General features: G+C 40.8%; 1 protein-coding gene across 1 annotated transcript in view; it reads left to right on the top strand.

The window, feature by feature from the left end:
- LOC145653982 (ribonuclease inhibitor-like) overlaps positions 1–3,471 on the top strand; it is a gene marked incomplete at its 5' end in the record, with an annotated part of 8,473 nt that extends 5,002 nt beyond the window's left edge. The window contains one exon of the mRNA XM_081708664.1: positions 125–3,471. Within this exon, the coding sequence (XP_081564790.1) occupies positions 125–305 (181 nt within the window). The remainder of the gene's footprint in view (positions 1–124) is intronic.
- Between the last annotated feature and the right edge of the window lie 10,978 nt (positions 3,472–14,449).

The following is a 14,449-nucleotide window of genomic DNA, read 5'->3' as shown; positions in this document are numbered from 1 at the left end:
ACTCACTCACTCATTCTTTCTACATACACACTATCACTGTATCACTATCACAACATGTATTGTGTGTGTTTGCACATATGTACTGATCTGTAAGTGTGAGGAATTTTTCTCCTTCTCTCTGCAGGCTGGTTAACTGCAGTATTACAGATAAAGGTTGTGCTGCTCTGGCTTCAGCTCTGAGGTCAAACCCCTCATCACATCTGAGAGAGCTGAATCTGAACTCCAATAAACCAGGAGACTCAGGAGTGAAGCAGCTCTCTGCTCTACTGGAGAATCCACACTGTAAACTGGAGAAACTACAGTGAGTTACTGACTTGCTCTCTCTCACATACACACAGGCACACACAGACACACACACAGTCAATATCCTCTCACTCTCACACGCAAGCACACACACATACACAGCATGAGAGGATGTTGTCAGTATCCTCTCACACACACTGTCAGTATCCTCACACACACACACACACACACACACACACACACACACACTCAATATCATCACACTCACAGTCAGTATCCTCATGCACACGCGCGCGCACACACACATACCATCAGAATCCTCTCACACACACACACACAGTCATTATCCTCTCTCACTGACACACACACACACACACACACCTTTCCGTAACACCCCTCCCCATACACAAACAACAAAACATGCCCAAAACGTCAACATCTGGAAAGAGCATCTGCCACTACATTTTCTGAACCCTTTTTATGTTTGATGTCAATATTAAACACTTGTTTAATCAGAGACCAACGCATTAAGCGTTGATTGGCATTAGCCATATTCTGCAAGAACACGAGCGGATTGTGATCAGTGTATATGGTAATGGGGCCCGGACGACCACCAAGGTACACCTCAAAATGTTGTAACACTAGGAGGAGCGCAAGGGCCTCCTTCTCAGTAGTGCTATAGGCCAGCTGATGTTTCACAAACTTTCTAGAAAAATTACAAATAGGGTGATCTAGACCTTGTGAGTCCTCTTGCAGGAGGACAGCACCGGCTCCACTACCACTGGCATCTACCTCAAGTGTAAAAGGACGAGTAAAATCAGCGGTTGCTAGAACAGGAGTGCTGAATCAGCTTTCACTGAGTCAAATGCATCTTGACAGGGTTGTGACCATTCAAAAAGGGTGGTGTCACAAAGCAAATTTGTGAGGGGTTAAACAACATCAGAGAAGTTCCTACAAAAGCAACGATAAAAACCTGCCATGCCCAAAAAGCGTCGGAGTTGTCTTTTCATCTCTGGGGCAGGAAAAGACTTGATTGCTTGTACTTTGGCATCAATAGGACGCACACTACCACAACCCACCAGTTTCCCCAAGTAGGCAACCTCACTCTTACCAAAATCACATTTTTCAAGATTAAGCACAATGGAGGCATCCAATAGCTTCTTAAAAACAAGATCAAGCAACTGTACATGTTGTTCCCAAGTTTTGGTATACACAACCACATCATCCAAACAGACTTCACAGTTAGGCACGTCATCTAAAATCATAATCATCAAACGCTGAAAGGTAGAAGGGCATTTTAAGACTGAAAGGCATTACCGTCTATTGTAGAAAACAGTCAGGGGTAGCAAATGCCAAAATGTCAGATGCATGAGAGGTTAATGGAGCTTGCTAATATCCCTAAAGTAAATCAAGCTTACTTACAAATCTAGCTGAACCCCACCTTATCCACACAATCCTCCATTCTAGGCATTGGGAAGGAACCAGAAACAATAACTGCATTAATTTTTCTGTAGTCAGTGTAGAAGCGGTATGTGCCATCTGGTTTTAGCACCAGAAAGCATGGGGAACACCAGGCACTAACACTAGGGATAGCAAGATGATTTTCTAACAAATACTTGGTTTCTTGATTTAGCAATGTACATTTCTGGGGATTGGTGTGATATGGGTGTTGTCTAATGGGTGAATGAGAATCAACATCAATGTCATGCTGAAGGACAGTTGTACGAGTGGAAACGTCTGAAAATAATGTGAGGTATTTCTGAATGAGACTGCTGATGAGAGTGCTCTGGGTGAAGACTTAGACTCAAGGGGCTCATCGTCATTGGAGTTTCCTGATTCCATTTCCAACCCCAAAAGTGGGATCCTCGTGGAGGGACTCCTTCACCTTCATTGAAGAGTACATAAAGCGATCGGAATCCACGTCTGACCGGAGACTACTGTTGTCATAGTTCTCACATTAACAAGGGAGATAACCAGAGACAGGTATGACACATGGGTGGGGTGTGGCAATGAAGACACACACACGTGACGTCAAACAAACAGCGAGGAGTCTAGGAGGAGGGGGCCATGCCATGACAGTGTATATTTATATATGTGACATCTGCTCTGATCTTTGACGTGGGATCCAGTCAGGAGAGTGGAGGGGAGCAAGGTGACTCCCATGATGCTGTGTGCCTGTCACGTCTACAGACCGGAGCATTCCCCGTTTCCCAGGCAACCTAGTAACTTCTGGGGTTTTGTCATTCTCTATGGATGCCTGTCTCCTCCCCTTTGTCTCCAACTGTTTCTGATGTATCCCTGATTATAGTCTTATACAAAAAAAAAACGTTCCTATGTATCTTGTTTGACAGTTATTGTTTCTCCTCGCTTATGGTTAGCTTTTGTTTCTCCTTGTGCCTTCGTTGATATGTGTTTGATAATATGTCTCTCTTGGTTGTTGGTTAGTTCTCGTCGGTCTTTGTTTCGCTTTGTTTTGGTTAGAGTGTGTTTGTCTTTCATTGTGTTTGTGATAAGAACCTGTGTTACACCTAGCTCCTTGCTCCTGTTTTGTTTGTTTACATCTCATTTGTGCTCTCCCTCTGTGTTTGCCGTGTACGCTGCCTTTCCCGTAAATGCTTACCCGGTATTGCTGTCTGTCTTTGATTTTGTTCAGTGTTTGTTTGTTTATTAAAACTAAGTGTTTCTTTATCCTATTTGTCACAATCGTTTTGGTTTTACTTGTTAGTTCCATTTCACGTAACACGCAAGGTGTCGGCACTTCACACGTGTGTTCCTGTTGTTTTTCTATCCTTTATATTTCATTTTGTTAAAATCATGCTATATGGAGCTGTCTTTAATCGTATTAGCTTTTCAAAGCTTCAAATGTGAAGTTTTACATTCATTTTTGTAGACATTTGTTAATCCCAGTTATCTCATTCTTTCTTGCATTATGCACTGGCTCACCGTATCACTGTATGTGACAGTTTTTCTTCCGAAAGCTTGCCTGAACGTTGGCATATTTTGACAGTTTTCAGTCTGTTCTGCCTTGCTTTCCTTTATGCAGTTTTCCATGCTTGGTTAAATATGTGGGTTCAGAGCTGGAATAAATAATAACATACCCATTAAAGATGCTCCTACATGCTGCAGTGTGTCTTTCCATTTTTTATTTTTGTTCATTTATTTTTTTTGGCAACTAATAAGTTAAAAACAATTTGCAGACACTTCAATACTGAACAAAGCAGAATATCCCGATACATTTTTTGATAGTTTACATCAGTTTCCAGGATACATTCCAAGAACAGATCTTAAGCTTTACAGCATTTGGCAGGCGCTCTTATTCAAAGCAAATTACATTTTAAAGCAAATTCTAGCTGGTTATTCATTAATAGGTCTTTGTTATTGCTGTACATCAAAAAAGATGTAATACCAATAATATACAAGAATCTTTCTAAAAGAGCAAGAATTTGCCTCTCAAAAACAAGACATGCCTCTCTTGTCTGCATCAAAATTTCTGTTTGTCTTAAAAGTCAAATCCTAAAACCTTAGCCGGTTACTTGTGCACAACCAGAATTTTTGATGCACTTTGTTCCTCACTGCACTAGTGCTCTGCATATGTAAAAATGAAGACCCAGAACATGCAAAGATGTCATCAAAATATAGAATAGTTGTTTTGAGGAATCTAAAATCTATGATTGTCAATATTTGTTTATCACAGCATAATCACAGCTGCTATCTAGTGTAACTAGTTAAGAGTGCATTTTGACCAATATCTACCTAAAGTAAGCTACTTTGAGTGATTAACTACCTAACCTAGCTATTTCCTTTACTTAACTATTTTGTCCTGACATGTTTGAATCAAAACGAAATGAAAATCTATCCTGATTGTTTGCTGAATCAATTCTTGATGATTCAGGGTAGCTAGCTAACCTAGTGAATTTAGCCACCTGGTCAAAGTGTAAAAGCCATGATTATTAAGGTTGTCTGCCAGATTTAATTAAAAAAAAGAAAGAAACAAGTTCACATGAAATGGGCCTTAATGAAGACATTGCTTTAGCCAAAGAAATCTAATCATTTCCAATGTACCATTACAGGAGGAGAAAAAACACCAAAATCTAGGTTGAAGTTTAAGGTAACATGTTAACTAATCATCGGCATGTGAGTGACTATAACAGCTGATACCTGCTTGTAAAGTGTTCTTGAGTCTGAGAAAGGTGCTATATAAATGTTAATAATAATAATAATAATAATAATAATAATAATAATAATAATAATAAAAATAATAGGTAGCAAGATTAAACAAAAAGCATCAGGGAGATGAGGAAGAAAATATGTTACTTGCAGGTTTGTCAGCATCGGGAGATTTACATTTGGGTTCTTATAATGCGCCACATAAAAAAGTGAACAGAGCTCGAATGATGTGATATTGTTAAGGGACTGAGGGGGCAAAACATTCAATTAATATTACAAATACAACAAATTTTATACACATTTACCGTGTATATGTGAATGGTTTATACATTGAAAAAATGCATCAAAAACAAATAAGATGAACAGTTGCATAGCTGGATAGGCCTAATATATTAATGGACAGAACACCGGAGCTTTTTGCCGAAGCAACGTCTGCGCTTGAGAGGAAATAAGATATTTTAACTTACACTAACTATCAATCAAAAGGTCCAGTAATACACAGTCCAGAAGTACATTTTAGTAATGGTAAAACGAGACAGCCGTGTTTATGTCGTCACACCTGCTGTTTGTGACGTCACAGAAGCAGATATATAAAAAGGCTTAACTGGCGTCATGGTTACCATTTTGACAGAGTGCGCAAACTGGACAAACCAAACTACGAACTACAAGGATATTCAACAATTGTTTTTTCACATTTTCCTGTGGATAAATTGGATTATTGTCAGTTAGACATTTCTCCGATATCAAAGGTAGGCCTAACTATCCTCTTTAAGGCAAACTGGGAAACGTCTATATGAAAAGAATGCATAAAGGAAATAATTTCCATGTGTTATTTAGATTGAGACGTCGTGTGTTTATATACAAAGCGTATTATTTCTCTTGAAAAGTGCTGGGTTTTGGATTCGTTTCTGATGTCCCTTAAATTTGCATCCCTTTTATCATCGATGGCACGTGCGTTCACTTAAATCAGCGCTTGGACTAAAAGGAAGAACGTCCACATTTATGGCGTTTGTATACTTGTCGGCGTCGAAAAGTATCAGCAATGTAGTTTAAGATATATTTGTAATACAACTTTTGTATTTTGATTAAAATTCATTTTCGTTTCACGAAATATCAGTTGCGCTGCGTTTTGACATTGTGTGACATTATAGGAGTTTTCAGATTATAATCATGAACGTTTTCAGATTCTGTCATTAGAAACACGATGACTAAAACATGTGTGTTACTTAAATGAATTAATAAATGAAGGAAAGATTGCTTGTAGATGAAACATTACCATTTTTACTTTCAAAAAGTGTTGGGGATAAAAATAGCCATTTAGGAATGTTACAATCTGATTTTCAACCGTAGTGACATGTAGCATCCTCATCATAATTTACGCATATGCCCGTGAACAAATTAAAATAGTTACTCTTGTGCTGATCATTTTAAGAGAATATTGAATAGATTAAGAAAAGTGTCACGGCCCGCGTGCTGCAGGGCAAGGAGCAGGACTCACAGACCTCTCTCGTCCCAGAAAAACATTTATTAGACACAAAAGATTAGTAATCAACGGTAACTGCACTCATATGTAACAAACCATTGCAGCGTGAACATGGGGACAGGCAGAAACACACATAACGAGTACAACCAGTAAACAATGAACAATAACACTAACATGAACGTGTACACATGTACGATGACCGACATCGAACGAAACACACACAGTTTAGAGGTATAATTTAATATTTATTTGTAAAGTATTTCAAGATTTTATATATTTTCTGGTTTTCCACAGTGAGATCATCATGAGGGGAACAGGAAGTACAAACAAGAACTTCTTCCCTGATGTGAAGACCATCCCAGCTCCAGAAAAAAGCCCTACAGAGGCAATGGCCAACCCAAAAATTTCTCCTTTTCATTTCGTTAATTCGCACAGAGGAGGAAGCAGCATCTATTTCCCAGACATTTCTGGAGTGCCCCAGAGGAAGCAATATAAACCTCAAAACCTGAGAAAATCTGGCATGGGCACAACATTATCGGCAGTGCTGAAGGCCACGGATGTAAAAAATGGTGGAAAGTCAACAGGCAGACTCCTGGATGAAGGTCAGCGATGCAGCAAATCTCGGTTCCCTTCTCTGGTTGTAGAGCCACACACCAAGAGCAGTGCTGTGAGTGTGAAGGCTGATCACACTCCACCAGCTCCATCCATCTCAAGGCTACCCGCCCTCCACCCAAAGCTGGCAGCTCTCAAACAAAAAAGCCCAAAGCCTGCTGTGACCCTGCATGTCCCCCACAAACATGTCAGGGAAGTCCCAGGAAAGGTGCAGGACAAGCACAGTGAGGTGAACTCCACATTTTACACCAGGCCAGAAGTGGGTGAGGTCCTCTACCAGGACCTGGAGAGGCTAACGTCAGTGTGCCTCCAAGGTCGAAGCTTCCCAGCACCAGTATGACCTGAGCTGCCACAAACCGCTGCTCATCAGGACGGCGACCTTACATAAGCTAGAGAGCAGAGCTGCGCGCCCAGCTCCGCCTGCCCCCTCCCTGGTGCCACGTCGCAACCGTGTGCCCCGGCCATGCAAGACTGAGGATAAAAACAAGAGGCAGGACAAGTGCCAGGATGGCCAGGCTGCCTCTACTTCCCCTGGAGCCAAAGAAACATCTGTCGTGAAGATTTACTCCTGCAGCAGTGATAACAGACAAATGCGAGTATAAACTGAATGAAGCTAGCTAGAGTTCTCAAGTATGAGCAATTAGCCAGCTAACTAGCTAGCTATGTCGCCAGGTACCTTTAGGATCAGAGTACAGGTCGCATCAAACTTGTCCTGATCCAACGGAAAAGGCTCCCGATCCTCCAATTCTGCGAAAGATGTTTAAATAACCAGTGAAATATTTAACAAAAAGAATGTGGCTAGCTAGCTACAACATAGCCTTAGCTAAATATTAGCCGTTAAAAGGGTAAATTAGTTAGCGCTAGCTAAGAAGCTGAATTTCTTTTTTGTTACTGCAGCAATCCGTTGCCTTAGAAACAATAAAATGCAAACAAAAAACCCCTTTATGCTAAATTTAGTTATTAAATAGACGGGGTCTGACCGAAGAGAAACACTATGTTGTATCCATGACGGCGGAAGGTGATGTTACAAAAGTCGTAGAAGAGTGTGATTAAAACAGACGAACAAGCTAGCGTTAGCTAAGATAAGCTAAGCAACTAGCCAGCGTCATATAGTAGTTAGTTCTGCGAGGAATCAAGCTACGGCAGCTAGTTAGCTAGATAACTTATGTAGTTAGCTGGCCTGACTTTCAAATACAATAGTCCGTTCTTCGCTAGCTTGGTTAGTTAGCTAACTCACGGTCGCTGGGCTCAGTGTGGGTCGCAGCTTCTTCCACCGCCTGCTGCCGATCCCGGACACGCCACCTGTAAACAAGAAAAGAAGTGACAGCTACGGCTGAAATGCCAGCGGCACAAAGGACCGCCGGTCGAAGCCGGATACTAAGGACACGCAGAAGAAACTTCATATTCATAGCAGAGGATTCTGTTTAAGTGTAATGTAGCTCGAGCAAACTCTGAAAGCGCCTTGTTAGTTTGAGGGTCGGTATACGACTGAATGGTTTTAGGGTTTTGGCTTCGTCACCGTTCCACATAACATTCGATCACCTTGGTGATCTAAATTTATGTCAAAACATCTTGTTTTCCCAGACTACAATATGCAAAATTACACGTAGCAACGTGAGAGAAAACATTTAAAAAAAAATAGGCAAATGTTGGCAAAAGAGGAATTACCCGATACAGAGTAACAGCCTAAAAAAACGCCACAAAAAATATGTTGTCTCTATTTTTAAGGCTAATTTGCTAAAACGTTTTCATTATTACTTTGATATTCATCTGCAGGCCACATTTGGCACAAAAGTAGAAAAAGTCATAAAGACTGAATAACAGTGCTATTCAGTCATTCTTTCTGATTCATGCATGCGTGTATTCATTATTTAAAGGGCACATATGAAAAATTAACCTTTTAAGTGCTTGTGCACATATATTTGGCTATCTTGAGTGCCTACCAACACACCAACTGTGAAATAAGACAACTCAGTGTGATGGAAAATATTATTTGATCATGTATTATCATGTGATTCATATGTGATGATTCCTATATAATTATGTTAATCCTTTCCATCATATAATCCTATATGAATGGTTTAGTCTGCATACTCTGTCTCTGTATATTGTGTGAACAAATGATTGTGTTGTGACCTGCAGGGGTCGTAAAGAGGGATTAGGCTTTTGTTTTCTTGCAAATGGTGTCTGTCCTTTGAAGCGTCCTGGCATATGCAGGAATGTTCATCACCAAATGGAGCAGGGAGTGCGTGAACAAGATCACAGAGCACCACCTCCCTGGGGAGGGGGTTGAAGTTTAGATATAAGGAGTAGTCAGTCTACCCCTTTAGAGCTTTCGCTTTCGAGCATTAGCCCTCACACAGCTGTGTGTCCTTTTGTGTGTCCTATTTTCGTTATTAAATGACTCTCTTAATCACGTGTGACTTGCTGTTTGTTCAAAATTCCACCACATCAGTCAGCATTTTAGTGGGCTGCCTATGTCAGAAAACATGAACTAAAACAAGCTGTTCAGATTTGGCTTCCCTTTCTACCCCAAAAGGGAGCCATTCGCTTTATGCCACCCCCGGTCTCAGTGTCTGCACCCACGGCTTGATAACTACCTTTGCGGAAGTGCGCAATTTCTTTTGTCACACACGCCAGGTCCGCTATCACGTTGAAGGTAAGAGCCAACCCAGGCCATTTCAGTGAACACGTGTTATCTCCAACTCTAGGAGTCATGTTACATAGCTCATGGATGCTTTTCCTAAAATTGTAAACATTGCTTTTGCCTACCAACAAAAAATAAACATAAATGAATAATGTCTAATTGTATCAGGTCACTACTAATTCAACTCCCATCTTAATGTGCTTTTCTCAGCACAATCTACTGCATATTTGTTGTTTCTGATCATGCTGAGCTTTAGGAAATTAAGGACATTCACGTTTTGCCTTGGATTCATGTGGTAGCATAAGACAGGTGGATATTACTTCCCAAAACTGCTCAACAGCAGTAAACAAATTCATTCTTCTCCCAGCTGTCTGTCTATTTCTTCTTATAGTTTGGGTGTCTCAACCAAACCTACCTCTATGATAATGGCCTTGGGATGTTCTTCATAGTTTATTTGTTCTTATTCCATCTCTGGATCAAATCCTGTGGGGACTGACCAGTACAGGATCAGAGATCAATGTGGATCTCTGAGCTTTCTATCCATCAGGTGATGGTCATGTCTTTGTAGTTAGGTGGGTCTTAGAACGCAGTGTAGATCTACACCTTGAATGCATATTTGTCGACTGGAGTTTGGAAAGGATTCTGCCCCTAGACACACCCACTTCATTATACTGGCTCTCAACTTAAATTGTAAAGTGAGTGCTTGTAGGTTATTCAACAAAACATAAGCCCCTCCTGATGATGGAATAAGGAGATATATCCCAGATTTATTCCCCTATCTTATTTTCAGTCATAGTTTAGATTAACAAAAGCTACTTTTGTTTATGCATATTACTTGACTGATTAACTGGTTGGACCACGCATAAGAGTTAATGAGGAAAATACTGAATCACTCAAATGCCATTTCTGGATACATTCAACGTAAAACATGTTAGCCTGTAACTCACTAATGATGCATACAACAAACACTGAAGGTGAAAACAAGAAAATGTGACTCCCTTACAATGAAAGAAAATCATTTATTGATAAATATTTATAAAGCTGTAACAAACATTATTTACAAAATGTACAAAACATGATGAGGACGACTGCAGTGGTGATGATCTGGTGATGACCACTCCATGGATGGTGATTTTGTCCAACTCTTCGACGATGGTGATGGCACTAATAATCCTGAAGGATCAATTCTCTATGGCGATCGGTCCGCTGATTGGCCTTGTCTTTGTAGTCTGGTGTAGACCACAAAGTCTCAAATTAGCCTGAAGAACATCTTGTAAAGCCTTGTTGTTCTGGCCTGGTCCAAAAACTGATGTTGGCCTCTTGTCCTGGTGGGTTTCTTGGTGAGCTTCAGGTTGTCCCGTTGTCTGTAATCCAGGAAAAAGCCTGCACTGGAGACCTGCATGATGGAAAAGCAGGAAAAAGACTCAGCAAACATGGTTAGATGTTTTACTGAGAAATCTGGGAGATGTTTTAGGGTGACACAAACCTAAAAAGATGGAAAATTAAACAGGTGTAGGGGGTAAAGGGAAAAGAGAAGAAAGGTACAGACCTAAACTGCTCCAGTTTGGTGATCAGTCCATGTGATGCTCAAGCTTCTTGCGCCAACAGGTCAAGACCTAGGCCTCACATGGCTATGTGAAAACAGACTGCATCTGAAAAACACCCACATGCATACAAGAGCATTGAGGGTAAAAGAAATTGTATGATACATAGCATATAATAAATCCTAAATGTGTATAATGTCAATCAAAGTGTTCTGTGGGTTATTAAAAGCCTGGAGGAGGAGGTGGAGGGGGTCCTCTTGGTGATCATGGTCCGTTAGAAAACACAGCGGGGTGCAGCGTCTCGACGGTCTGGGTGTGACTGTACTCAGATGACCTGAAAAGGCCATCTGAATCGATGGAAACACCCTTAAACGTCATGGACACCATGGTTTGCTGCAAAATACACACAGAGTAAAAATGTCACAAAATATAATTTTCTTAAAATGCCCACATCTCAAGCAAGTCTAATTCAAACAGATGCATTCAGGCAGGAGAAAGCACTAACCAGAAAAATATTCTGCACCGATGACTCTGTTGACTCGGCGCACAGGTAGAAGGTCGCCCCAGTGATGCCGGTTCCTCTGCGCTGAATTAACGGAGTAGATCCTGATTAATGTGACTCAAAATGGGACAAGCTAGTTAAAATGCTTTTAGTTGAGACAGATATTTACCTTGATGCAGGCCACAGCATTAACGCTGGCAAAGTTCTGGAGGGTAAGCTGCAAAAGCAATAAAAAGGTTAGGTGAGGGAAACAACCGTCATGTCCATTCTCACTGAAATTGGGAACTTGTTCCCATGACTTAGACTCACCTCTGCACACACGTGGTAAAATGTATTGCTGAGCACCCACCAGTGCTCGCTCTCCAGCCCACTGTAGATGGATTTGTGCTGGAGCTTCACCTCTACCATCTACAATCATGCAGAAAAAAAGCATCTCAATCAACGTTACCACGACACCGGCTAGTGGAAACTCTCAGCTAACAAAATGTTTCTCTGTGCCAAAAGGCCTATTATAAAATGATTAAAAATTCAAGGGAACCTTTGTATCTGCAGAAAACATCTGCGATAAGGTGTAGGCAAACATCCTGTTTGCGTTGTGCAGAGTTTGGAGAGGCTGATACATGGTCAGTAAAAAAAAAGAAAATACATTGTTTAGGCAAGATTGCAACTATGAAGGGAAAGCAAAACAAAAACTTGTTACATTGCATTTAAGAAGAATGTGCAAGATCTATATTTTACAATAACTGTGACCATAGCGTCGCGAAAAAAGACGCAGTGGAAGTTAGCTGTTCTGCACAGAAACCTCCTCCTGAAGCAGTGATAACAGACAAACGCGAGTATAAACTGAATGAAGCTAGCTAGAGTTCTCAAGTATGAGCAATTAGCCAGCTAACTAGCTAGCTATGTCGCCAGGTACCTTTAGGATCAGAGTACAGGTCGCATCAAACTTGTCCTGATCCAACGGAAAAGGCTCCCGATCCTCCAGTTCTGCGAAAGATGTTTAAATAACCAGTGAAATATTTAACAAAAAGAATGTGGCTAGCTAGCTACAACATAGCCTTAGCTAAATATTAGCCGTTAAAAGGGTAAATTAGTTAGCGCTAGCTAAGAAGCTGAATTTCTTTTTTGTTACTGCAGCAATCCGTTGCCTTAGAAACAATAAAATGCAAACAAAAAACCCCTTTATGCTAAATTTAGTTATTAAATAGACGGGGTCTGACCGAAGAGAAACACTATGTTGTATCCATGACGGCGGAAGGTGATGTTACAAAAGTCGTAGAAGAGTGTGATTAAAACAGACGAACAAGCTAGCGTTAGCTAAGATAAGCTAAGCAACTAGCCAGCGTCATATAGTAGTTAGTTCTGCGAGGAATCAAGCTACGGCAGCTAGTTAGCTAGATAACTTATGTAGTTAGCTGGCCTGACTTTCAAATACAATAGTCCGTTCTTCGCTAGCTTGGTTAGTTAGCTAACTCACGGTCGCTGGGCTCAGTGTGGGTCGCAGCTTCTTCCACCGCCTGCTGCCGATCCCGGACACGCCACCTGTAAACAAGAAAAGAAGTGACAGCTACGGCTGAAATGCCAGCGGCACAAAGGACCGCCGGTCGAAGCCGGATACTAAGGACACGCAGAAGAAACTTCATATTCATAGCAGAGGATTCTGTTTAAGTGTAATGTAGCTCGAGCAAACTCTGAAAGCGCCTTGTTAGTTTGAGGGTCGGTATACGACTGAATGGTTTTAGGGTTTTGGCTTCGTCACCGTTCCACATAACATTCGATCACCTTGGTGATCTAAATTTATGTCAAAACATCTTGTTTTCCCAGACTACAATATGCAAAATTACACGTAGCAACGTGAGAGAAAACATTTAAAAAAAAATAGGCAAATGTTGGCAAAAGAGGAATTACCCGATACAGAGTAACAGCCTAAAAAAACGCCACAAAAAATATGTTGTCTCTATTTTTAAGGCTAATTTGCTAAAACGTTTTCATTATTACTTTGATATTCATCTGCAGGCCACATTTGGCACAAAAGTAGAAAAAGTCATAAAGACTGAATAACAGTGCTATTCAGTCATTCTTTCTGATTCATGCATGCGTGTATTCATTATTTAAAGGGCACATATGAAAAATTAACCTTTTAAGTGCTTGTGCACATATATTTGGCTATCTTGAGTGCCTACCAACACACCAACTGTGAAATAAGACAACTCAGTGTGATGGAAAATATTATTTGATCATGTATTATCATGTGATTCATATGTGATGATTCCTATATAATTATGTTAATCCTTTCCATCATATAATCCTATATGAATGGTTTAGTCTGCATACTCTGTCTCTGTATATTGTGTGAACAAATGATTGTGTTGTGACCTGCAGGGGTCGTAAAGAGGGATTAGGCTTTTGTTTTCTTGCAAATGGTGTCTGTCCTTTGAAGCGTCCTGGCATATGCAGGAATGTTCATCACCAAATGGAGCAGGGAGTGCGTGAACAAGATCACAGAGCACCACCTCCCTGGGGAGGGGGTTGAAGTTTAGATATAAGGAGTAGTCAGTCTACCCCTTTAGAGCTTTCGCTTTCGAGCATTAGCCCTCACACAGCTGTGTGTCCTTTTGTGTGTCCTATTTTCGTTATTAAATGACTCTCTTAATCACGTGTGACTTGCTGTTTGTTCAAAATTCCACCACATCAGTAAGCATTTTAGTGGGCTGCCCATGTCAGAAAACATGAACTAAAACAAGCTGTTCAGATTTGGCTTCCCTTTCTACCCCAAAAGGGAGCCATTCGCTTTATGCCACCCCCGGTCTCAGTGTCTGCACCCACGGCTTGATAACTACCTTTGCGGAAGTGCGCAATTTATTTTGTCACACACGCCAGGTCCGCTATCACGTTGAAGGTAAGAGCCAACCCAGGCCATTTCAGTGAACACGTGTTATCTCCAACTCTAGGAGTCATGTTACATAGCTCATGGATGCTTTTCCTAAAATTGTAAACATTGCTTTTGCCTACCAACAAAAAATAAACATAAATGAATAATGTCTAATTGTATCAGGTCACTACTAATTCAACTCCCATCTTAATGTGCTTTTCTCAGCACAATCTACTGCATATTTGTTGTTTCTGACAATGCTGAGCTTTAGGAAATTAAGGACATTCACGTTTTGCCTTGGATTCATGTGGTAGCATAAGACAGGTGGATATTACTTCCCAAAACTGCTCAACAGCAGTAAACAAATTCATTCTTCTCC

The sequence above is a fragment of the Electrophorus electricus genome, unplaced genomic scaffold, assembly GCF_041902795.1.
Source record: "Electrophorus electricus isolate QZ-2024a unplaced genomic scaffold, ASM4190279v1 Scaffold101, whole genome shotgun sequence".
NCBI classification, from domain to species: domain Eukaryota; kingdom Metazoa; phylum Chordata; class Actinopteri; order Gymnotiformes; family Gymnotidae; genus Electrophorus; species Electrophorus electricus.
The sequence above is the reverse complement of the archived record's forward strand: the minus strand, read 5'-3'. Positions and strand labels throughout refer to the sequence as shown.